Here is a 26,477-nt window from a genome sequence, read left to right on the forward strand (position 1 = left end):
TGGGTATGTTTGCAATGGATATTGAAGGCAAAAAGAGTACATGGAAATACGAACAGATTGTTTATGTAAATTCTCATTTATCCTTGCTCTTTATGTATCCTTATGAAGAGTTAAAGGCAGTAAATCCTGAAGGATGCAGTAAAATCTCTTAGCTCATCCCTCTGAAAAAGTTTTTTTCTAAGGTAAAGCTAATCCTTTACTCTGGAGATCATAGTTGAGCTTGGCAGAAAGCTTCTGTGCTGTTTTTAATGATATTTACGCTTCTGTCTGTTCTGTTTTTCCTGTTCCACTTGAACGGGAGCTTAGTGCATACTTGTCTCTACCAGCCTGGTCTAAAGCATTCTGCTTTTGTTACAAGATTCCAATGTCCAGTACGGTGTTTGGTAGGTAGTTTAATTACAGCTGCAATCCCGTCAAATGTCTGTGTTTAGGACACAAATATTGACTAATCCATTTGTCAAGTAACATGTTCAGTTGTTTCTCTTCTGGTACACGTCACTTAATCATATTTAGATGATTAATAGAAAATTGAAGAGTAGTTAGAAAAATATTTGGGAAAAGAATAAATCACCTTTTTAAAAATAACTCTTTACTTGAGAAGGATGGGCAGCAAGACAAAATTTGCCACTATGAATAGATACAAAACTAATTTCAACATTTATTTTGAGAAATATTGTGCAATAGTAGTCTCATCATACTTTTTCTGCTTGGCAGGATAACACTGTGTCAGAGGATGACCCTCCCTTTATTACCAAGTGCACAACATATCTGAAAATAAACCTTATTTTTAGTTAGGCATTAAACTGCATTCGGGAAAAACATTCCCAAAGGTTTTAAGCTTAATAATAGGGAACATCAGCATTTGACTTTTTAAATCATAGACACATTCTTTTTGTTTAAAAATAATTAATATATGGGAATAAAGTGACAAAAGCCAGGCATGTAGTTGGATCACTACACCTAAAAATGATTTCAGCAACAAGGATTAGCTGGAAAAACAGTAATCATAAGCTTACTTTTAAAGATGATCTGTGCTAACTAAAGGACTTTAGGACTCTTCTGTTTCTCTCTATCCATCATTCAAATGGTAGATGTCCATAAAAGCTTTAAAATACATTATCCCTTTTCAGGCTCGAAGGCCATTTTTGTTGTATTTCTCTTTTTGTCTCTCTCACTTCACTAGTAACAATGCATTCCTGTGTTTCTACCTCAAACTCTTTTCATTGCTCCAAACTTAAACCCTACTTGCTTTCTCCATTCTGCTGGCTGTATGGTTGTGCAGCACTGACATATTCAGTCATTCATGCCTGAGACATACACCTCCATCTTCCTGATAGGCAGCTTTCCCCAGAGAAACTAAAACTAGAAATTATATTAGGGACCTGAAACATGTACAGCAAAGCAAGAACCTCTGCTATAATCAGCACTTTTCATTTTTGTATGTTTCAAGGGCTGATGGCATGAATCACACAGCTAAGCTGAGCAAGACAATTATGAAAATTTGTTTTCCCTAAGACTTAGTATTTCCCCCTACTTGCTAAACAATCAAAGACAAAAGTTTTCCTTCCTTTCCTTCTCGTTTAGTTTCTTACCTGTACTGTTTTCCTATCCTATCATTTCCTTTGTTCCATTTAATTCGCCTGTGCTGTTTTTCCTTGTTGTATCTTTCATTCCCAGCTCAGGTATTTTCAGCAGAAGTCGAACTAGCTTTTCAGTGTTACAAATAAGGTAATTTTTAAAGTGGCAAAACGAAACTTTGCAGTAAATTCTACTTTGAGTCTTCTGAGGCAAGGCAAGGATGCTTTCAAATTCAGGAGTGTGTAGAATATAGAGATTAAATAGATGGAACAGGATGAAGATGAATGACAGTGCTAGGTTAAATCAGGTTGCTTGGTAGATTTGGCTTTCTTTTGTGCAGCCTATGGTGTAATTTCTTTGGAAATGTTAGTCAATCATACTTTCTTCATTATCCTTCAGGCTTTTTCCATATCTTAAAATTGTTTGGATCTGGAAATTGTGTGTATGCCATTAGGCATTATGTGGAACCTCTAGAACAATTGCTTTAAAAAATAATTTATTTAAAGGCTTCTGTGTCATTAAATATCAGTAATTTCAGATGTCAGAAGCGATTGATTGAACCTCTAAAAATTTGTCATAGTTGCACAAAATATTAGTACTAGACAATACATGTCTAGATGTGCCACTGGACATGGGGCAGGGGTGTATGGAGGTGGCAGAATTGATAAGCAGGAAAGTGCTTCAATAAAAGTGGTTTAAAATGCTCCACTGCAATATTAATTGTATTGGTAACATGTATTACTATGGCTAGCTATTCAGTTCCAAAATTCAAAACTATGAATTGAGACTGAGCAATTCAGCATAATCTTTCCTTTCTCCCTGCTTGCACGTTCCTACCTTTCTTTTGCACTAGAGTAGATACTCGTCTGATAACACAAGAGAGCTACTTATAAAAAAATAAATGAACCCGCAACACTAAGCAAGCAAATGGAAATGAATCATTTTCTACCATTTTTTTTCCATAGTGGGACTGTGATGGTGATAATTTTGATTGCTTTAAGCAGTCATGAAACCACAACCCATTATTGTTAGACAGTGATAAATGAATCAATTCTTCGTAACAAAAAGAGGGGATCATATATTAGTTAACATTTCTGTTTATCAAGTTATGTTGGTGGACTACCTAAGTGTAAGGAAGTAAAAAAACAAAACAAAACTGTATTTGCTCACTTTTCAGTCATTTGATTTGATAAAAATTAATGGAGGAAAGTTTTTTTTTTAATAATTTTTTATAGCAGTGAATATACTAATTGCTTCATGTTCAAAATATTTTGGGACGGGGGAAGATCTTATTTAATAATAACATTGTAATTTAAATTATTTTAAATGAAGATCCACAGCTTCATCTCTATTCAGAAATAGATATTTGTACATACAGAGGGATTTTAAATTGACAGACTTGCACTTTATAATTTTGATCCATGATGTAAAGCTTATTAAACACCAGATTTTTGTTATGATTCTGTTTTCGTGCCAGTAGCATTCAGCATACATTTTACTCTTGAGGACTTCAAATCTCTGCTTAGTCTGATAATTTAGCAGGTTCTGTCCTTGGTTCTTATAAATAATTCCTTTGAAAGCTGATGTCAGGGTCCCRAGTGCAACAACAGTCCCCCAGCCCCAGTCCAGGGTTTAGCTGCCAATGCTCAAGGTCAGCGTTGATGTGGCACAGCTGTGTAGCCTTTGTTCAGACTACTGTGGAAAGAGCTGTGTGAGAAGGAGCTGCGGGAAGCAGGGAACCTGGGCCCCTGGTCATTTGGAAGCTGCATTTTAGCTCAGGCCCTTGCCCTTGGTCCTTGCTTGAGTCATGTTGCAGCTACACTTGTGCCTGGCAATGTGCCTTGCTGATCCAGACCCAGACCCTCACCTGTGGACTTGACATCCTGGCTTAATCTTGGACCTTTCTCACGACTGTGGGCTTTCCCAGTGATAATTGAACTGTGGCTGACCCTGGCTACTGTCCTTGGACCTGACCTGACCCTGCCTTGCTGACTTGACTTTCTGGCTTGACCTAAGACCTTCCTCATCACCATGGACTCATCTGGCAATCTGGACTTTTGGCTGAACCTAGCTACTGTCACTGGCCCTACTCTGCTCATCTTTCTGAGGGTACTATGGGACTCCACCACTTGGTGGTGAGGGCACAGCCCCTGCCTGCCTTGTTGCCATGCTTGACTCCCACCTCCCCTTCCCTTATGGAGCAGTCTGCCATTGTTGCTCCCTGGCAGCTGATTCTTCTTGTATTTTCACTGTTTGCCTTCCAGAAGTCATGAAAAGGTGATATTTTGATATTACTTCTCAGTAATAAGTTTTGATTCCTTTGGTACTTACAATCAAGCTTTGTAAGAGATGTATTCATGCACCCTCAACATGCCTGGTATAGTTTGACCCAGAAGAAAAGATCTTTCTTGATCTTAAAACAGAAACTCTAGTCAGGCTTTCAGCATTCGGGAATAAAGCTTGCTTCATCTGTTAACAATCTTTCCAATGTGTTCTTGGTTCCCAATGCACTACCTCAAAAATTATGATGTGAGCTAAGAGAGCATAGTTGTTCATGTATCACAAAGATAAACATCACACCGTTTAGCAACTGTTGACCTATAGAGAATACAGAGAAATGATGTGGTGCAGATCATCTGTGATATTTTGTTTTGGAGCTGAGTACAGTGAAGCACTCTGAGTCAGTCTTCAGCACCATTAGGCAGCAGCAAAGTTCAGGAGATATACATGTGACATGCATTAACTTTTTTATGGGACTACAGAAACCTACAGCCAATATGGGAGTGAGGGGCGTATCAGTCATCACAGAAGGAAAAGAAACGGGTATTTTGCTTTCTCAGAGAAAAGAAAGATCTTGAAGTCTACAGACTCTGTCACAGGCAACTTTGGGTGCAAATTAGCAGACCAATTTGTATACAGAAAGAGAGCAGTATTAGCTGTGCTGTCAAACATAAGTGATTTGCAAGGCTGTTATGGTTAAATTGCATCTTATGTAAGGAAGAGGCTGAAACGTTTGGTTAAGTGTCATATACAGCTTAGGAGCAAGAGAACTTGAATGCTTGGGAGAAGAGTGCACCCCCATGGGAGATCATAAGACACTGCCTCAAGTACATTCTGTCATAAGTCCTGAACATACTTTCTTCTTCTGTGGTAAGGGAAGGCTTAAATACCAAGATGGAGATTTTTCAAGAATATTTGGATCCCAATATGCTGTGCCTTTTGCACTTCTGATTGCCAAGAGGAAGCAGAAGGGTGCAGATACTTTTCCTTTCGCAGAAGCACAACTGAACTGCTCAGTCTTATGCTTCTATGTATGGGTTTCAAAATCCTTTCTCAGTGACCCCAGAATTTGACCGTTGTCTTGCTAAGCTAGTGTAAACTTCTCACTGAGTTAATTGTAGCTGCTGCTCCTTCACGGATACTTTTAACTTTAGCTATTGCTGGTCTACGAGCTTTTTAGAATGTGTAAGTCAAGTAGAGGAACAGCATTTTGGACTACACAGTGCTGTTTGAGACAGAGCCCAATTGTATTCAAAGTATTTCATCTCTAATACTGTGAATGGAACTTTTCCAGTGTTCCTTCAGTTTCAGAAGCAAATGGAGTTTAACATACAGTAACTGAATGTGCTGCCTTGACTGTAAGACAAAAGATACAAGTTCTTCCATATAAGTGCTTCCATTTTGCTTTTTCAGTAAATTAGGTACACTTGGTCCATAGTTAAACACCGGGAAATTATTCAAAGAACATTAGGTAGGTGACAGAAGATAATGTGTGTTTAGGCTGCTTATTATTTCTATTTGTAATATTGTTAATACCTTAAATTAAGTTTTGCCTTTTTCTTTTTAAGCGAGATCAAAATGATTTTTTTTTCCTGTTTCACAGGTACACAGCTATATTGGGAATTTATTATGTATGAATTTATAGAAGTTACACTCTGCAGTCATGGTGAATGACAGGTGATCCACAGTAGCTTGCTCTTAGGGAAAGTAAAGCAGGTTGTCTTGCATGATCTGGCAATTTCTCCTTCATGTAGGGTTTGGCTGCCTGAATTACTTGGCATTTACCATGATGGAGGAGCTTGTAGAGATTTGTAAATAATTTATGTTGGAAAGGGCCTCTGCAAGTCAAAAGGTCAAATCCCACACTCTAAACAGGGCCCACTTTAAAGTTAACGTCAGGTTGATCATGTGGACACTGTAGAACAACTGATGTTTAATAATGTTTGAAAGGTCAAGTACTTCTTCAAGTTGCGAGCAAAAGTATTTGAGAAACTCTCAGTTTTATGTCTGTAAATGTAATATTTTGGCACATGACTTAGTCTTTAACAGACCATTTTGATGCATAGTTCAATCCATGCCTGTTCAGCTATCTCAGAAGACCCCTGAGCCAGCAGCAGTCTTTCTTCTGTTTAAGCCTAGTGTTTTGCTGAGCAGGGGTATTAATGTCTACGTGTTAGTGTTTCTTCCCAGATGGTTTACTCTTCATAGCGACAGTTACTGTTTTATAGATTTGCACTCTCGTCTGATACTCTTGAAATAGTTCTAAGTCAGATGGATCTTATATAGAACTATGTGAAGATAATAGTAGGAAGTAGAGCCAGAACTGACTTGTTTTGTGATTATTAATTTTTTATGTTATATTTTGCATTTTATCCTTAAATTAAAAAAGCATTCTTTGTAAATAGTTTTGTCATTTCATATCATTTTCAGATCAATTTTGTAAGCTTATATAAAAACATTTAAAATGTAATTAATTATACCCCGATTATTAGAAAATACTTACTCATCAAAAAAGGGAAAAACTGAAATGTGATGTTCCTCAAATTGGCTAACTTCTGTGTTAGTTCATTTTTAAAGTGACAATCCCTGTAGGACATGCTATGCTTTACATTTTTATTCTGAATGAAAGTAAAAGTAGTTCTAATGCTTAAAGAGGAAAGTCTCCTTTAGAAAACATAAATCCAAAAGTAACCCAGAATCTGAAAAGAAGATATAAGCTGTTGGTCATGTTACTGCTCATACTGGCTTTTCAAGACTGCTTTTTTGAACAAATTATTTTAGACTTTTCATCTGGGTTTTATCCTTTTATTTTGCTCCATATCATAGATTGTATACATTATCATTTGCTACTTTTCATATCAATATTCATTATTTTGATCTAGACTATATGATAAATATATGTTAAGCACTCTCTTTGAAATGATATACAAGAGAAAGAACATAATGGAGTTAAAGCACTTGAACCTGCAAAATAACTTTAAATATGTGTGATAGTTAACTAAGTTCTCTATATAAACCATCTAAGTGCTCTTTATAAACCACCTACCTTTAATTTTTTTCAAGCAAATGTCTTTCAGCAGTCCTTACTTAAGTTGGTGGATTTTGAATAAAATAAAATAGATTTTTGTAGAAGTTACGAACTCTGTATAGGAAATAAGTTTAAGACTGTCCTGATACAATGGACCTATGAGGATGCTGAAGAAAGATGTAAATTGCAGGAACTGGAGAACAAAACGTCAGTAAAAATTTTTGAAGAAATTGATATGTAATTGTTGCCATCCCTTTTACTTGCTGTTGTCTCTCCTTTCAATCATTAACTGCTGGTGATAACAGATGGCTAAAGATTTTCCTCAAATAGATTGGGCCTTATCATTTAGAGAGCTATAACAAAGTTTTTACCATACTACTTTCACATTTTGGAGTTGAGAATGAAGGGATCTGGTGCACTGAATACTCTAGCAGTGAAGAGATCCATGGTAATTAATGTATGTATGGTAATGCCCTTTTGGTGTTTTGGTCGTCTTAGGTAAACCTGAGGTAGGGAAATCATCAGTGATCTGGCTACTTCAGATTGGAAAAATGAAGTCCAGTGCATGACAACATGTAGTTTCAAAAGTCAGATTTAATGCATATGTCTTCCAGATAGTAATCTCAGAATTTGACTCATGGATGAAGCTTTTATTCTTATCAGAATAATCATAGACTATATATATCTAATAATAGACAAGTTTATTTGGTTGTTTCCTTCTAAAATTGTTTTCTATGTAGTATTGACTTCAGGAGACTTCAATGGTTCCTATATATTCTCATTCATATTAGATGTGCTTGGGTTCTAGCAAGTTTAAGATCTTTATTTTATACTCAGTAATTCCAGAGAAAGGTACTGATTCTGTGACAATCCCTTAGCTGTAAATTGCTGAAGGCTGGCAAAGTRTCCTGGGAAAGTTTCACTGTATTTTTGCCCTATTCTTACACTAGTTCCTCAGAATCTACTGTTGGCCACCATCAAAAACAAAACTCTAGTTGAACCACTGGCCTAACCCAGTGAAGTAGCTGTTACATTCTTGTGTTTAAGTTCTTAATTTAGAAAAAAGCTCTCGTAATTAAGCCAGATCTCCTCTGGAATGTCGTGTGCATTTCTGGTCATGTAGAATTTCGTTGAAAAAAGATGAATTCTTCCTGGAAGAGGCATGGAGTTGGGTTAATACAGTAAGAAGAGGAAAGGAAAGTTTACCCTAATGGAGGTGAGGGGAGTATTGGCAGTTTAGCCTAGTTGTGGCCAAGAGAGGAGGTGTTGATCTAAATACAGTAAGGTGTTTAAAAAGGGGAAGGGGGGGGGGAAAAACAAAAAGCCCCAAAAACAAGAGAGAGGGGAGGGAGTGGGAAGACCTGTTAAGACCTATTTAAGCTGCAGAAAATGATCAGCATGAAGAACAAATGAATGTAAAATGGCCATGAATCAATTACGGCTAGAAGTTAGATGATTTCTTAACTMTAAGAGGAGAAGAATTCTGAAAGAGCCTTCTGTTATGAATAGTAATGACAAATGGTCTCACTCCATTTAACATGAAGCTTGATCAGTTTGAGATCACCTTTGAGATGGAGATCAATTGCGATTGTCTGATGTAGTCATGATGGTAAGGGGCTGGACTCTCTGACTGTTTATAGAACCTTCCAGGTCCATATTTCTAAATCCAGGATACATTAAAATACCCAGCATTTTTGCTTTTAATGCATTTGTTGATACTTTGAGGTATGTTTTCTGTAATGTAATAGTTTTCATTATTTTAATTCTGTTTTAGGGGAGATAGGGTGTTCAGCATCTCATGTATACCTTATGACAACAGAAGACTGTATTAAATTACAATATAAATGGGAAAAGAATTCCTTATTAAAAATATATGCGTTTTTGTATTGCTGGGAAATATTATGAAAGGGTCACTGCACAGTCAGTATGTTAGCTGGCTTCAGCTTGTTGGCTAAGAAAATCCCAGTGTCTTCAACACAGAGCTAGAATTGTTTGTATTTTAGTATTTTGCTTTGTTCAGAAATAACTTATGGGCAGCTGAACAATGAGATACTTGATTTGTGCAATGTTGTATGAATTGTCCAGATGCAGAGTTTTCAGTACTGTACAGTAGTACCTGTAATTGCAAGATGCACTAAGTTCAGCCTGTTCATGTGGTGCCCTTTCCACATCTCATGTTTGTCATGAGTCTTCATGATGTGAACCAGGGTGGTTTTGGCCCTCCTTCAGGTTGTTTCCAAACTTCTTGCCTGATTCACTCCATTTCTTTTCTTTCCATGAGATACCGTATATTATGAGAAGGAAATATGTATACCTTTTGTTGGAATTTAACTGCATATACAGTTAAATTAAATTATGGATGGCAGTTTTAATACGTGAATAACTCCTAATTGGTCTTTGAGTTTGATAAACTGTATACTCTCCAGCCTATGCAACCTGGCACCACATGCTGCATGAATGGATGTTGCTGGCTTGTGTTGTAGTTCAGTTTAATCCTGAGTGGCCAGTGAGCTGTGATTAGCTCTATAACCCATCAAGAGAGAATTAGCCATTCAAGCTTTCGAAGTAGTAGATTTATGTAGTCTGTCAAAGAACTAATAGATTACGAAGGGATTTGACACAGCATTTACTGCTGATGGGCACTTACTGCTGCAAAAACAGAACAAAAAGAAAGTATTCTTTTTGAAGCTACAGGAAATAAGGGGATATTGTGATCATGAATTTTGCACAGCAGCTCTTCTGCACTCCAAAATAACTGCACTTTGTGGGCAGTCACTGAGGCTTCATTTCCCCAGCAGCATAAACTGATTTATCTGACAGGCTGCAGATCCCATTTGTTTCTCCATTTCCAGTTGCATGGTCCTGCCATATCCCCTGTGCTGAAATGGTGCTTGCCTGACCCATGCAGAGCTATTTTATCTCACCAAGTTAACAGAAAATATTTGGAGGGATGGAAAGAGGGAAGGTCATGTTTGTTTTCTGTCCGCAGCCTCAGGTTATGGTTAAGTCAGTCTAATAGCTAACTGCTGCCGTAAGAACAGCTCCATCCCCTCTTCCTCCCTGTACTAGTTCTACCTTGAAGTCACCAGAGCTTTAATGCAGGTGAAAGAAAGCAGCAGTGCTCAAGATCGGGGAATGGCTGGGGAAATGGGGTAAGACTGTCCCTTTCGGTGACAACCATTAGATCAGCTTGTGATCAGCTAATGGCAAACTGCACCCTCAGTAGATGCTGCTTGTATTTTGACATTTGTTTGGCGTATGTGGATACACTGGGAGCTTTGTTTTCTGCCGGTATAATGCTGTAATGCCAGCCATTCATGGACAGGACTCTGAAATGTGGTGGCAAGTTGTGACCAGCTTTTCCTGTATTGTTCACTGTTTTGCAGAACCATGAAAAACATGACACAAGATGCTCACTTACTTTTACCCAGTCTGAACTTGTATTACTAATGATTTTTTAAGGAGACACATATGCAGTTGTTCACTGTAAGCAAATTATAAACCTCACAAAGAAAAGGTACCTAAGTAAATATTAATGTTAAAGAAACTGGAAGCTGTATATACAGTAAAGTCTTTTATTTGATTGGCTGGTTTTTTAAGAGGAAGCTGACTTTTCAAATATTAAAACAATACAATTATATATTGCTATTTGCTTTATAATGATAAAGTGAAAAAATTTGTTAAGTGAAAATTTTATTTGAGGTATTTGAGAAGAGAGTAATCCTAACAAATATTTTTTCTATTTATAGTAGAACCTTAAAAAACACCTCTCAGGAAGGTGAAAGGTGAAAACAAATAAATGTTTTCCAAAGATGAGAAAAATGTAAACTCCAGAAAACAAATATCTAATAAATAAACAAATAAATTTAAAAAGGTGAAGGAAACTTACCTTGCTTACTGAATCATATCTAACTTGGATCACGTTACCCTTCTTTCTGCTTTCAATGGTATGAATGCAGAAATACCTTTTCTGCTTATTCACAAGCAAACTCTGTAGCACTTAAACTTTAAATTTCAAAACTTCAGTGTTAATACTTGTATCAAAGAGGAGAAGAAAAAAAACTCTGAAGAGATTTCATTCCTTATATTTGTTCTTGTAAGATCATGCTTAAATTACTGCTAACGTAGTTACAAAAATAAGTTGTTTTTACATAGACATAGTATCTGAAATCTACGTATTGATTTCAACATTGCAAACTCATTCAATAAGATTTTTCTGAAGCTTTTTAGGTTCTTAACCCCATTGAGCCTCACTGATTGTCTGATAAGACGTGCTTTCATATTCACATTTTCTTCTGTCTGTTACATTGGAGAGGTCAGGGGCACAATTTCTTCTTCAATGTATTATATTTTGGCATACTACAGAATCCTAGCAAGTGATAATTCCTTTTTGTTCATTCATTTATACATCATTTATTTATTTCCTCATTCATTCATTCATTCATTACCACCAGCTTAGATTTTTTGGGTTGCCATATACCTTGCTGTTGGCTGAAAATGGAAAGAAGGCCAAAATTACATTATCTAATTAAAATAACAGTCATTAGTCTATGATTATTCCATATGGAAAACAACAGTTACATTTTCATGTGTATGGTATGAATATTTTCATTGCCACAGATCTTCTTGAAATTAATGTATTTTTAATATCTATTATTATGATTAATGAAGACAGTAGTTGGTTATTTTAACTTTTAACAGTTGTCGTTTGAATTCTCTATGTGCTGTGTTAGCCAATAACAATCTTCTTTACCCTGGCCCTCAGGAAAATAGTCAACTACAGGAACATTTCTTCATCCACTACAGTTTTGTTTAATTAAAATGGAAACAGAAACTAAGCTTTACATACTCTGGTGTGGAAGTACTCTTTAAAAAAAGAAAATCTTTGACATACCAAACAGTAAGGCACTGGTGTGTAATGGGTTCTTTACACAGTGGTATGAGTCAGGGGCATATAAGCCCTATAATTTCTTATATTTCCCTTAAGGAAGAACATCGTAGGTTGAGCAGCCATGATTTTTCTTTCTGCTGCCTCTTACTTACCCTGTTACTTAACTCCTCTATGCCGGTAGCTGAAAATCTTTCAAATTGTTTAGCAGTATGGACCTCTTTACATTTAACCAACATGAAGTCCCTTGCCCCCAAGACAAAACACTCTAGTCAATCTTATGTCCCCTTCATAAACACTGATCCTCTTCTGCCTTCTCCCTCTTCCCCAACACAATTTTGCAACAGACTTGAAAATTACAGCCTTCCTTCAAATATATCGGTTCTAACTCCCACCACCAGCTTTTTTGGGTTGGTTGTGTTGTTTTGTTTTGTTCCAGCAAGCAGCATTGTATGTGCTATCAAGTTCACATTTCTCTGCTAGAATGTGCAGGACAGAAACTTCATACCCCACAATGTATAGTCAGAATCCTAAACTATGTGTGCATTGATTTATAGCACACAGGATGGATATGCTTAAGACTAATTCAAAAGATCTTTCTTCCTTTGCTTGCTGCTGATGAACAGCTAACTATTCGGTTGCAGTGTGTGCTGGGGTGCCAGGATCTCAGCGGGTCAGGAAGATCTCAGGGGGTGCCATAAAGAAGAACTTAACAAAATCTCTAAGCATGATGCAGAGAATCTGAGTATTATCTTTTGGAAAATGTATAGACTTTTTTCCAGTTTTCATGGTTGTGGTATCTTGCAGTTTCCGTTTACCTTTTTCTTGATTGAATATCAATGTTTTTGTGCTTTGTGACTATCAACCAGTGGTGTCTGAAGAGAGCTCTACCACAGTATTCTAATCAYCACCTCTGTTCTTGTTGTCTTTGCATTTTTTTGATACCATTTATGTAGAGCTTCAGTAGTTATGTCCCTTGGGAAGGACTGTGTAATTCTTAGACAGGAAGCAGATACGTTTGCAGTTTCTTGTGTATCCTTGACCATTTTTCCTGTGTACAGTTCAAGAATGACAATACTCTTTTCATTCTTAGATATTTTTCTTTCAAAGGATCATAATGGTATTGCTCTCCTTCTGCTTTATTATGTTAAATGACTTTTTTTTTTTTCTTAAATGACTGTGATCAAATATCAAATTATGGGTAACCATCTTCTCTATCAGCACTTACTCTTGGCAGTATTTCTACTAAGAATATTTTACAATTCATTATACATAGCAGTCTCTGCCATATGTTGCAGTATTCTTCTTCATATTGTAGCTACTCATAGTTTTGCAGGCTTAATTCTATATTTTGCCTGTCTGCTTTGTTCTTAGCTCTGAGTGAAGTACGTGCTTTTAAAACTCTGTGTAAATAATAAGCCATATCTTCACGTGGAAGTTGTTGTTCTAGTTCCATTCAAATCATTGGAGACTTGCTGTTTTATATGCAGCCACTTATTTCCAAAAATACCCATTATCAAGGTTATTTCAAGATATTTTCATAGGCTTTTTGTGTTGTTCAAAGTGAAGGGTACTAGATTGCATACCTTTTGCAGATCGTATACCTTTGTATTTTCAGAAATTCTGGTTTGCACTTTGTACCTATGAATAAATAAAGGTTAAGTTTCAAGATCAGGCTTTAAGGATACACTGGTATCTGTAGGTGGGCAGCACTGTACCACGTTTCTGAATCAGTCTGGCTAATATGTCTTAATCCTGAAAAAGGCTGTCATTAACATGTGAAGGTTTGTTCAGGCTGTATTTCCATTCAGTTCTTTAATTCCTGAGATTGACAATGACAGGATAGCTATAGTAATCTTATTTTGGTGTGCCACTTTCCCATTAGATAATGTACTTTGCTAATTGGCTAATATACAGAATAATTTCCAGTAGTCTCTAAAAAGTCATGGTTATTACTTTGCTTTCTATAGATCCTGCCTTGGTTTTGAATCTTTGGCCTGAAAAGTTAGTATTTCATTGTTGTAATCATTCTGCTCATTTATAAAGTGAAGTTTTATAAACAAATTGGATTGTCTGAAAAGATTTTAATGCTCTTTTGGAAGTTTAAAATGACTGTGGTGACTGGAAGGAATCCTCATTTACTTTCAGATAGTTTGGTGTATATGAATCAATTTGGAGAGTTGGCAAATTGCAAAAACTCTTTTTGATTTACTTAAAAACAAGTCAGCAGGTGCAAATAATTTCTCCTTCACATGAAATTTTTATTTTAGATTTACTATCAGGAAAAATAATAATTTTGGCTGGTTTAACTGCTGTAAATAATTTTTATAGCATATGCTTGTTTTTCCAACTTGTTTTTGATATATGTAGGAGAGAAGATTTCACAAAATATTTGGTACAAACAGTAAACTTATGTTTCTTAAAAAGAAATTTCTAATGAGGGAAAGTCAACTGTCAAAATTTCTAAAAATGCGGAAACATTGGAATGGCACTCTTCCACCCTTATTTTGGGGGATGAGGCAGCCTTTAAATTGATAAGCATTTATCTGTTATCCCAGTCCACTCAAAATTCTTGAAAAAAAATTCTTCTATTGAGTTGTAATCAGTCTGGGCTTGCAAGGGTTATACAGAAATGCTGAATACTGATAGCAGGTTTGTATGCGGTTAATGTTTATCTCTGCTTCTGACTTTCTCTGGTAAGGAATACTAGGTATTTATGGGATAAACCTTCAAACCAAATAGCTTCCTATTTTAAGTATCTTACTAGTTAACTAAATGAGATGAGAGATGAGATATGAAATCAGATGTGAAAATAAATCATATTTCAGCAGAACAGACTGCTAATCAAATTTTAATGCCTGAATGCATATATGAACCAACAGTAAGAGAATGAGAACTTCTGTTTTAATCTCATAGTCAATAGTTCAATATTGAAATATATTGACTGCCACCTTGCCTCCTTGTAGGCAAAAAAAAAAAAAATCTGAGTTTCTTCCCCTTAACAGCTTTGGATTTAATTTTGTATGCAAACTTACTTGATTGACATTCTGTTGGCATTTATTCTTTACCAGAATCTGGTTTTGATGTGTTCACAAAAAAAAAAGGAAAGAAAAAAAAGAAAGAAAGAAAACATTTCAAATACAGTAACTAAATTTATTTTCAGTAGCACTTAATCAAACTTATCTGTATGAAGCAGACATACAATCATCGCAAACCTTCAATTGGTAATTTAGGTTGTGTTTGTATAATTCAAAATGATTCGTAGTGTCATGTAAATTTGGCATTTACCTCCCAGCCATATGAATACTTTGTGTATATGAAACCATTATTTGTCTGTTCCACCTTCCATTGTATATTCTGCGTTATCAGAAAAACTCACTCAACGCTCTCATATAAAGCTTTGAGCTTATCAGTCTTATTTTGGGTGTATATTGCTTGGGTACGTTTAGCTTTAAAACTGTGCATATGAAATGGTTTTGGTCTTTTGCCTTTCAAGGATGAAGACCTTGCTATCTAAATATTTTGTTATGAATTGTGTGTAGCTGTACCATAGCCGCTGAAAGAAAAAAAATTGTCGTTTTTGTTCATTCAGTGTATTGGCAGAATTGTGTTTGAAGGTGCAAGAACTCAGGAGCGCTTTTCTTCCTCCTTTAAGTGGCTGTGCAGCAGGATTAATGACATTGATGAAAAATGAAGTGGTGCGAACATGCAAAAGACAGACATCTCCATGTATCTTCCTAAGTAGATCACGTACTGTGTTCCATCCTTGTTTCCTCGTGCCTGCGTAATATTTAGTTTTGGATGACAATCATTGCTTGAATCAGCGTTGATGAAACACAGTTAATATTGTTAGAGTTTGGGGGGAACAGCAGTGGTCGGACTAGGTAGCTGTTAGCTGAAGATTCTTTTGGTTATATTAGTTTTCACGGTCTCTTGGATATGCTGTTGGATGATCAGCTGGCAAGCTATGCCTATCTTGCATTTATACCAGCACCCTTCTGCATGTTCCTCCTGTCCCTTCCCTCTTCACCCACTCCACTCCCCCAAAGCCTGGTTTGTAGAGAAGGCTCTGTTTTGCCCTGCGTTTTATAAATAACATGCGACATCACGGTTCAGATATTGAATTACCTTCACTTCAGTTCCCAAACCAAAATGTTTATCTAAAAATGTTTTTTGGTTTGAGTACTGCCTGTCCCACCCATTGTATGCTTCTGAATGCATAGAAGTCAGTAAGGACACTTGCTTCAGGAAATATTTAATTGCTCGGAGTCATCTTAGTTGAGGGCTCTGTGCTTCAGAGATTGCTTTGCTTCAGAGACTGCTTCTCTTCCTCCATAGACTGCCAAAGGCCGAATAAGCTAATCTCTTGGGGTACTTGGCCGACTCATGTTCTGTGTGTTACCCAGCCAGAAAGCAGGGTAAACTAACCCTCCCAAAACGCGGTGCTGGCGCAGCTAGATCGCTCCCTGTTCGCGAGCAAGTTTGGTTATACTTTCATCACGGAGTCTGCAGTCGTCTACTCTACAAGAACTGCAGAATTTTCTGAACAGAGATTGATCCTGAGCTGAATGACCATGGGGGTTTTGTTGGTTTGTTAGAAGTGTGTGTAGTTGACTCTAAGTACTGTGTAATTTTGTATTAGGCAAATGAATGCAATTTGGCAAGGATTATCAATATGAATGTTGAGTACAATTGTTGCCTCTTATTTACTACTTACGCATGTAATTTGTTCATTAGCAATGCTATGCGGTTACATCTAAAAATAAAAATGAAGAGAGTTTTGTGTTTTTCTCTGTTTTGTTTCCCAGTTACCTTTAGAGTTTGACGCTGCCTGGCACAGAACTTGCACTGTGCAATATGCAGTGTCCTTTCAGAAGGGCTTTTCACTCATTCTTGAGTCATTTCCTGGATTTGTCTGGCTAAGTTATGGATTATTTTGTCTATTAAGCTTTTTCTTGTGCTCGATAATTCAAGAGTGGCATATTGGCATAGCAATGTATTGAACTAGTTGAGTTTCCAAATCCTATGTTTAAAACTCTTTTAAAAGTCTGAAGAAGTTAGTGATAATATTTTGCTTGCGTGCAATATAAAAGACAGTTAGTAATTTGACAAGAACACTATGTGTGTTTTTTTTTTTTAATCATACTTAAATACTTAAAATCTAGAACAACAGGAAGCAGGCAGAATGATACATTTGTTGGTGTAGGATGTCAGATAATTTAGTACAAATTACAGATTCTTTAAATACTTGAAAACAGTGAAGGTCAGGAAGCCTCCATTCAAAATTTTCCAGCATATGTATAATATTTAACAGGATGTATGTCTGCCTGTAGACTGTAAACGAGTAAAAATCAACTTGTTTGTTGTTTTTCATGTTGTCTCTTTATGCCTTGACAAATCAGCATCGGATGTACTGTGGAGCCTGAAGAGCAGTATACAGTTCAAGGTTACAAACAAACATGATTGTGTCTCATAGCATGAGGAAACTGGACTCGGACTGTTATTCTGAACTACTTGTTTTCTGTAAATAACATTCAGGGCTTGAAACAACACCCTGATAGTTTAGTCAAATAATTTAATCAGTGATTTAAATGGCTGAAAAAAAGAAAAGTAATCAAAAGTCTTCCTGTTTATAGTTTGTTTCAATCTACCAGATTAATTTTTTCATAATCATTATATTGATCGTATTCTTGAAAAAATATTTTCTGAAGCACCCATACGCAGCAGTATTTTGTATCAAGTTAATGAACGTAGAGGAGTTAGTGGCTGTCGTTTTGAAAGTGACAAAATTCCAGATTAGATGTTTATATTGATATCTTTGTTTTATTTATTTATTTTATATTCCTCTGTTCTGTGTATAGCGTATTAGGAGAAGAGGGGAAATGGCTGCTGCTGGAGGATCTCTCTGGACTGTACAAGCTTATCAGTCAGTGACTGGAAGAGAGAGATTTCACTGTCCAAGTGGGGTAGCCTGGGTTTCACTTCCCAAGTGGGTTTCCAAACTGGATAGTCTGCTTTCAAGAAGTTAGTTAATGTTGGTGATTAGCTTCTCAATGGAAAAGTTCTGTCATTTTGCAAAAAATCTTCAGAACCTGTCCTTAGGTATATATATATWTTTTTTTAAGCTGTGAAGCTTTTATTCAGGAAAGGCAAAGAGCCAGTGAAGTTCTGGCTTTAGACTGACTTTTACAAAAGAGATATATAAAGAAATAATTTTGGAAATGTAAGTTACTTATGTATTTATATATGGACTCTGAATTGCATGGTAAAAAACAAAGAATACTCTTATTTTGGTATGTTCATTTGTATTATAGTTTGCTGAAACAATTTTGTTTCAAATGTAAGCCCAAGAGCTTCCCAGATCCTCTAAAAGGCAGAATTTCCTGTTTCTTTCATCTGTTTCTGCTATAATGGGGTCCATTTTGATGAGGTGACTTTCTGCTTTTCTTGCATTCAGAACTCAAATAATGGCTGGTAGTATGTAGAAATAACTTTTTTAGATGCAGACTAAAGCCATTCAAAATTCCAGGTTAAACTTGAAGTTAGGAATATCTTTAGAGTTATGTCAGTTGCAGTAAACACAACAAGGTGCGACTATTGCACATTTCTCACACACACATTTCTTATACGCGTTCTGATTTATCCCAAATGCACAGAAAGGATATGCAAGAGACCTACATCCTGCAATTGATTTTCTCCCATTTGACTGATTGTTCTGTGATTTTAGAGTGAGTTCAACCTGTCGTAGGTTGCACAGCAGAAATGTGCACGGTTCACAGCTGCTTTTAACTGCTTTTCCAAGGAGCTGCTACCTTGGGAATGAGTTGGGGACTCTCAAGCAGGAGACACAAGGTTTACTCTCCCTTTCTTTATGTGAATGATGAGTCAGTGAGTTTACCTGTTCCCTGTTGGCCTGTCTGCCTGCTTTGGCGATGACTTTCATTTGTCCCTTTTCACACTCAGAGAAAAGGTTGGATTTTTCCCAATGTCCTTACTGTTTATTATCCTTATTCCTGCTATTCCTTACAAGACACCCTGTCCTTGCTTATGAGGGTTTTGTAGAAGATCAGGTGGCTATACACAGACATCAGAATTCGGATTTCGTTTTTATATGTTCTGTACCTTTTTATACTGGTTTATGAAAGAGATATATTTAGATGCTCTCAATATGGGTTGCTTTCCTAATTTTTATAAATAAAGTAATGCTCTTGTCTAACTCGTCAAAGCTAGGCTTACATTTGGTGCATTTGTAACACAGCAAACACTTTAAATTCATCTTCTATGACCGTTTAAAACATAGTGAACATCTGAGATGTAGACCAATGAAATGTAATAAAAACACGCCTACAGTGAATACTCAGATGTGTGACATCAAGTTCATACATGGAAGATTATGGCTAAAAATAGTCATTTTAAATAGTAAACTATACTGATGCTGATTAAGCTACAGGGAGAAGTATCTTTGTGAAGTGCAAACTAAAGCTTCATTTGCAACCACTAACAGGCCACAAACGTGGACTAATTTCTCCCTAGTGGAGCTATGAAAGCCCCATACATTGTATCAGCACTGCTTAATATTGTAAATAAATAACTTTATTGGGTCTCTCTCTCTCTCTCTCTCTCTCTCTCTCTCTCTCTCTTTCTTTTTGTTTTCATCCATTCTCTCTTGCCTTTTGAATGGTTAGCTTTTCCTGCAGTGAAACCTGAAGATGAAGGTAGGACTTGTGAACTTCAGGCCTACCGTAGTTGAGTTCAGATGCTGCACCTCTTGTTGTTACTGTATGTGTTTCAGAGTTTTACAGAAACAAAGAGCTTATGAGATATTTTTGCTGGTTGCCAAGATCATATTCTAGTAGGTAGAAAAGCTGGACTTCAACTGAACTTCATAGCTGAGTTTTGATCTGTCTTCTAACATAGTGTACATAAACAGAGGTTTGTAAAAGAAATAGTCAAGAAAAAAAATTACACTGACTAAAAGTCCGATATTTTCTGTAAATTGAAGACACTTAACCAAAAACATTTCCTACAGTGAGGAACATAAAAACCTAACAGAGATACAAGGTAATGCCATATATGAGTGTGAAGATTACCTACATCAGCTATAAAATACTGTATCATTTTGGTAGTCCCTAGGAGATTGTGCAATCTTGTGCTGTAAAGCCAATGCGCTCTCCATTTTTTTTAATAGAACAAAGAAATCAATTTAATAGTAATAATTTATTTTGGCTTTATAGACAGCTACCAACACTAGAAACTCAGTGTTATATGTACCTCTCCTGTTTAGAAAAACAGTTTTCAAAAACCATGAAGTATTTGCAGGGGTCCTCCTTATAAACAGTAATCTTGTTTTCCACTTCATTAATGTATCTTGTCAATAAAAAAATCAGTACTATTTGAGTGTTCAATTATTATGTACCATTTAGAATTCTGTATTTTTTTGGTATCTCATTTGTAAGCCTATATTCAGGAATGATTTCATGTGAACAATGTTGATCTGGGATAAATTTCCTGACTTGCAAAGGTATTAGAATTAAGATATTCCTTCTAGACTCATAAGTCATCATAATCCACAGCAAGACAATGTCATGTAGCTAGAAAAAACGGGGATATCTTTCACAGCTTGATTTCRATTTATGTTTTCACCAGAAGAATGTTTTTATACTTGTAAGATACATAGTTTTATGGTCAGTAACATCTAGAAAATATTTTTAACTGTTATCTCTCAGGCTAGATTGCAATCTTACAATGCAGTGAATGGAAGACCATCTTTTTCAAACATCTTTTAATTATGGATATTTTGATCATAAGAGGTTTTTTTGAGAGAATTTAGCTGTATCAAAAGCTGTGAATATCTCTGTCTTTTGTAGGAATCATCTTCCTCTTCAGGTGTTTTCAAGCAAGAACTTTTTTTATAGCCATAACTGCCAGATCCATATGAGTATACGCAGGATTTCTTGAGAGTTGTTGTATCTGAATATAGAAGAAGGTGTTAGATGTTTTAAAACACATTCCTAACCTTTTTAATAAAAAATTTAGTGTGGAGTGGTAGAAAACTTGATACAGTTTTAACAAGGTTTAAAAAAAAAAGTGTATTCCAAAATAATAGTAAAAATCTTTCAGGAAAGGAATAAGGACAATTTTGCCTTCAACAGGCAGTTCAATTTTTGATTTTGTAATTTTTTATAGAGCTGTTCAGAAAGACAGCAGAACTTGTTCAAATATATACGTACCTACATCTATAAAAAAAAAAAAAAAGACTATTTCGAGTTATTTTCAAACCATTCACTGATGTGTTCTATTTCTTTCACATAAGGAAATTTGTTTGATTTTTCTTTACTAGTATCCTTACATGATGTATTATAAAGGAGTTTGTTTCATACTAGCACAGCATTAATTACACCACCAGAAACAATTGCAAATACTCGTGACAGTAACTTAGCCTTACAACAAAGCCTTCCATCCTTGAGTCACTGCCTTTGATTTCGTGAGACCCTCAGGAAGAGGATTCTTAGAGAATAGGATTTGGCGCTGTGAGTTATTATGTTACTGTTCAACTTGTTCATCTTAAGACTTAATGCTTTTTCTCAAGAACCCTCTCCCAATCCTCATTCCTTTATATTTATGATTCAAGTTTCACTCCAGCAAAGCAAGTTTTCATGCAGCAGCATAGGAAGAATTAATTGTCAAAACATGAAATAATTATTAAGTGAAACAAAGTGTTAATTATGATATGAACATAGTGACTCTCAGTAGTCATACTTATTATCGGGAAGATTGTTTTAAGTTTTAACAAGTAGCTTTGCAAAGGTATTACATGCTGTCATACTGATAATGCAGGGAAGTGTCCTCAGGGAAATTTCATGCATTCCAGCATATTTCAGGAAATTTCATAAATTTCAGCATATCTCAAGCATGTCTCTTTCTCAGGATGGGACTTTGTTTTAAAGGAAATGTATTTTTGGTCTTCCCTGAAAGTACATGGCTCTGTCTCACAGGCAAATTATATTGTCTCAAAAAAAGCCCATCATCTGATTCATGTGTCTTCTCCTAAACCTAGTGGGGCTTGTTTAAATAGTCAGTTCTTCGTTAACATACCCTTCTGTTGACATGTACGTTCTTACTGCCCTTTTTTAACCTTGTGACTCCTGGAATGCTCTCCATGGATAAAGTATGAATGTGTTTATTAGGAAGTCTTTGTCATTTCTCTAAGGTCGGCAGTATGATTTGTTCATGGAGATATTCTATAAAGTTTTAGAAGTTAAGCCTGGATCAGTGACTTGAGTTGTAGATACACACAAGATATATATGATATTGTTTGAAGTAATTATTAAGCACTGCAGGGATTTGTGCTGAGAAGAGGAAATTCTTGAAAGTGATATTGAAAGGGAGATATAATACAATGTATCTGAAAAGTAGAAAAACATTCAAATAGTATTTTAGTAACTTTAAAAACAGAAAGCTGCACTAGTTACAGAAAAACTAGAAAAAGCTGGAGGGTAGGCAATTTGTTTATTTATCATATGCTTTTTCAAAATTATTGCTTTTTTGGCAAGCTGTTCAGTTGATTTTTTTTTGTTTTTGTTTTACTTTTTCATTTTTTAAGGAATCCAAAATGTACTCAGCTTATTCTGTGCAGTGCTTACAGAAAATAAGGTTCTCTTTCACTCCACAAGTTTTCAGAGGCTCAGTGATGCCTGTCGGGCTCTGGAGTCTTTGATGTTTCCCCTCAAATATAGGTGAGTTGAGTTTTGAATCTTTGGACTTCCTTGGCTCGTTTTATAAAATAACTCATTTTACATTGTTAAAAATAAGGAGTTGTGCAATGTTTGTTCATATAAACAAAGGTTTTCATAAGATAAACAAATCTTAGTCTGTGCACTTCATTGATAAAAAATCTGATTGCATCACGACAGTGGAAACTATGAAAGGAGAAACATCGTACCTCCAAATGCAATAGAAACCGTAGGGTTTCCTAACATCAGCTTGGATTGGAAAACTCCATAGTGATGATCCGTGAGTAGAAGCCTGGAAGAGAAAAGGTTTGTGGGAACCTAATAGCAGCAGCCTGCCAATAACTAAGAGGGTATCAAGAGTACAGAACTACGCTTTTTAGCGAGGTGCATGACAGGAGAATGAGAGACAGTGGTCATAAACTGAAAAAGGGAAGTTTCTGACTGGATATAAAGAAAACATTTTTTCATTATGAGAATAACTAGGCACTGAAACAGAGAGATTGTGGAATCTGGATCTGGATCAACCAGATCTCGATTCAGCCTTGACCTGCTTTGAGCAAAAGGTTGCAGTAGATCAGCTCCTGCGGTCCTTTGCAACCTGGAGGATTCTGTGATTCTAAGATAAAATCCGCATTGGCGTGTATGACAGTTTTGTAACGCTGAGAAATGTCCACCAGATGATGTATTTAAATCAACATGCTGATCTGCTCAAAAAAGCCAGATCTGAATCCAGCTTTTTGAAATGGAAAGCTTAATATCAAACTATTTTTTGTGTTAACGAAAAGAATTGTAATTCTGACTCATCTATTTTAAAAGATGCTTGTATTTAATAGCATATTTTTATTTGCTTAAAATAAAAAGGAAGGCCTCATTTTACTATACAACAAGAAGGAAAAAAATTGAGTTTTGGAATAGATTCCTTAATGCTAGAATAGTCGTGAAAGTAAATTTTTAATGATAATTATCAATTAGGTGTTCAAATGCATTGATTTAATTTAGATTCCATTTTTCATGCTTTTCTGATGAAAACTAATTTTTTTAAAATTGTCATCAATATCTGTGTATAATGTATCGGCTATTATACTTAATGTTTATTTGTCACTTGAGTATCCAAACAAAAGATTTTATGTTAGTATTTTACAAAAGGCTGGATTGTAGCAGTCTGGCCAAAAACTAGTGATGTTTTTAAAAATGAAAGTGTTCTCCATAACTTTTTTAGTGTCCCTAATTACATAAAAATTTTGCACAAATATAATAACCATATGATATAAATAATATAAATAGAAAAATTGGTTTGGATATTCTTTTAATTGTCGTCTTTTTCATCTGAAAAATGTACCTGTTGGCAATAAGTTGTAGACCTTGTAATATAATCATTGCTGGATTTTACATGACAGATGTTCCTTTAACAGCTTGGCACTTTATAACGAAGTGTTTAATAAATACTTTCATATTTTGTCATTTTAAAATACAACTATTTATAGTAAATTTAGTAGGTGACAGGAAGGTAAAGAAAAACTATTCTATGTAAAGGGATAGGCAGATGCTTTTATTTTATTTTATTTTATTTTATTTATTCTTTTTACAGTTATCCCTATATTCCAATTCTTCCTGCACAGCTATTGGAAGTTCTCAGTTCACCAACACCTTTCATAATTGGGGTACATTCCATCTTCCGTAATGACATCCATGAGCTGGTAAGCATGCTTACCCAGAGCAGTCGTCGTCACGATGCCATTGGTGACCTTTAGTTATAGAGGTTTTCTGTGCTTCAGAGTTGTTCATATGGATAATTCATACACGTTTAAATTATTAGTGTAGAAGACAAGTCAATCGGGAGGAGAAAAAAGGAAAGGCATCATCAGTTCTGTAAATTCTGTAAATTGACTGAGACTATAAAGCAGGGGAAGGAAATGGTTTGTTGATTCTGGTGCAGGATGGGAAAGAATTAATTCATTTCCAGCTTTGACGCATGTTTCTATCATGAGTTTGAACACTAAATGTTTTCAAATGTATCCTCAACTGGAATATTAGAAATAGAAGTCACTTTTGAAAGTTTTTTTCTTCCTTTGGTTTACGCTGATTTTTCACATCTAAATTCAGTAATGTGAATTACTGTGAATTACTATGAATTTAGAGTATTGCCTTTACTGAAAGCATTCTGTAGATTAAAATTAATACTGTTTTAATTTGTTAATATTAACTCAGGTGCAGATCATTAAATTTACACTGTTGAGTTTTTAAACTACGTTCACAGGATATACTACATATAATGTTTTTGTTTGTCTCTTACAGTTAGATGTAATCATAGCGGACCTGGACGGAGGCACAATTAAAATTCCTGAATGTATTCATCTTTCTCAACTCCCAGAGCCACTGCTGCATCAGACTCAAATGGCACTTTCTCTAGTACGTCTTGATACAAAACTGATTTTCCACCCTCCCACCCTCTTTTTAAAGAACCAAAACAAGAATTTCAGTATTAAATTGCTTTCAAACACATTGGAAATTTGAAATTTAAAAGTAGGATTCATGCTAACAATACTTGTTTTAGAAAGATTTATTGTTGAAGTTAGAATTAGAATCACCAACAGTTTAGTTCACTTCTAAAATATCTGTTTTCTCACTATTCAAGAGGAAGGTAGTGATGTTGCCTTAACTAATAATGCACTTGTGATAGTAATTCAACTTCAGTATTTGACAACACTATTACTATTAATTTTGGCTTCTTTTCTGTTAAATGCAGAATTTCACAAATCCATTTTAACTGTTCATTTACTTTGAAGCTTAGCAAACAAATGATCAGATAGTCCTAGAGTTTATTTGTATAATGCCCCTGTATTAGTAACCACAATTGCTTGATTCTACATTAGGGAATCCCCCCCAAAAGTAGTTTAGTTTTCTATGAAGGAAAAAAAATACCTTTTGCTGTCATTGTCATAAAGTAGAAAACACTTGATTTGGAGGCTTCTGAATAAATCTTGTCATCCTAAAGTGACAAACTTTCTGTCTGTTCATCTGTTTCAGATGAATCAACTCTAAAATCCCCAATTCTGTTGACTAGCTTCATTGACTGTATTCGGAGTTTATGATAACTAGCTTACATGGAGAAACTTGAGAAACTTGAGATTCATGAGAAATTAATCCCATCTTTGTTTTCATACAGTCTTTATACTTTAACTCAATTTATTATTTGAAGTGTTTACTATCAGTGAATATTAATTTGAGAAAAAAATAATATTTTGTCCTTGCCTCAGCAAAATGAGGGGAAAAAAATTGTTTAAAAAATTCTCTAGGTTTTGCATCCTGATTTGGAAACAGCAGATTATGCATTCCCTCCCCCACGAACAGCTTTATCACACTCAAGAATGCTGGTAAGACTTCTGTGTTGTGTCTGACTTTCTTGAAGTAGAAAACTGAAGTTTTAGACTAACTTTCTTGTAAGAGTTTTGACTTTGTATTTCCTTTTTAGTATTCTCTACAGTTTTATTGATGGAGTAAAGAAATGTCATAGAACTTTGCATTCTGCTTTTTAACAGCATTCTAATGGGTTAGAAGTTTTTATAAACATAGTAGAAATATACAAGCATCCTTTTTTTCCTTTAATATTGCTGTCTTAAGAGAAACTATCGAATTTAATCTGTTACTTTTCTGTTTCATAGACCAGTTAAGCTGCAGAATTTTACATGAGCAGAGAAACTAGTCTTTTTTTTTTGTAAATGTTAAAATTGAATTCTCTTATAGACYCCYCCCCCCCCCCCAAAAAAAAAAAAAAAAGGTTCTACAGCTTTTTACTTTCCCCTCTGGAAAGGTAGATTACCTTCTTTTTCCCAAAATTGCAGTTTATTCAGTTGACAAAAAAACTAAGTTATATTATGGTGTTTACTTAGCAACCAGAAAACTTCTTTAATGTGAGCAGTTTGAAGTTTGCAGAACAGAGAGAGGGGTGGAGGACACTGAGATCTCCAGA

General features: G+C 35.4%; 1 protein-coding gene across 2 annotated transcripts in view; it reads left to right on the plus strand.

Annotated features, from left to right (window-relative positions):
• Positions 1-26,477, plus strand: part of SBF2 (SET binding factor 2) — a 326,277-nt gene that overhangs the window by 184,008 nt on the left and 115,792 nt on the right. For both annotated transcript variants that reach the window (XM_026070870.1, XM_026070861.1), the window contains 4 exons: positions 22,378-22,510; positions 24,096-24,204; positions 24,803-24,916; positions 25,804-25,881. In XM_026070870.1, the coding sequence (XP_025926655.1) occupies positions 22,378-22,510; positions 24,096-24,204; positions 24,803-24,916; positions 25,804-25,881 (434 nt within the window). The remainder of the gene's footprint in view (positions 1-22,377; positions 22,511-24,095; positions 24,205-24,802; positions 24,917-25,803; positions 25,882-26,477) is intronic.

The sequence above is a fragment of the Apteryx rowi genome, unplaced genomic scaffold, assembly GCF_003343035.1.
Source record: "Apteryx rowi isolate R43461 unplaced genomic scaffold, aptRow1 scaffold_107, whole genome shotgun sequence".
Classification (NCBI taxonomy): Eukaryota; Metazoa; Chordata; class Aves; order Apterygiformes; family Apterygidae; genus Apteryx; species Apteryx rowi.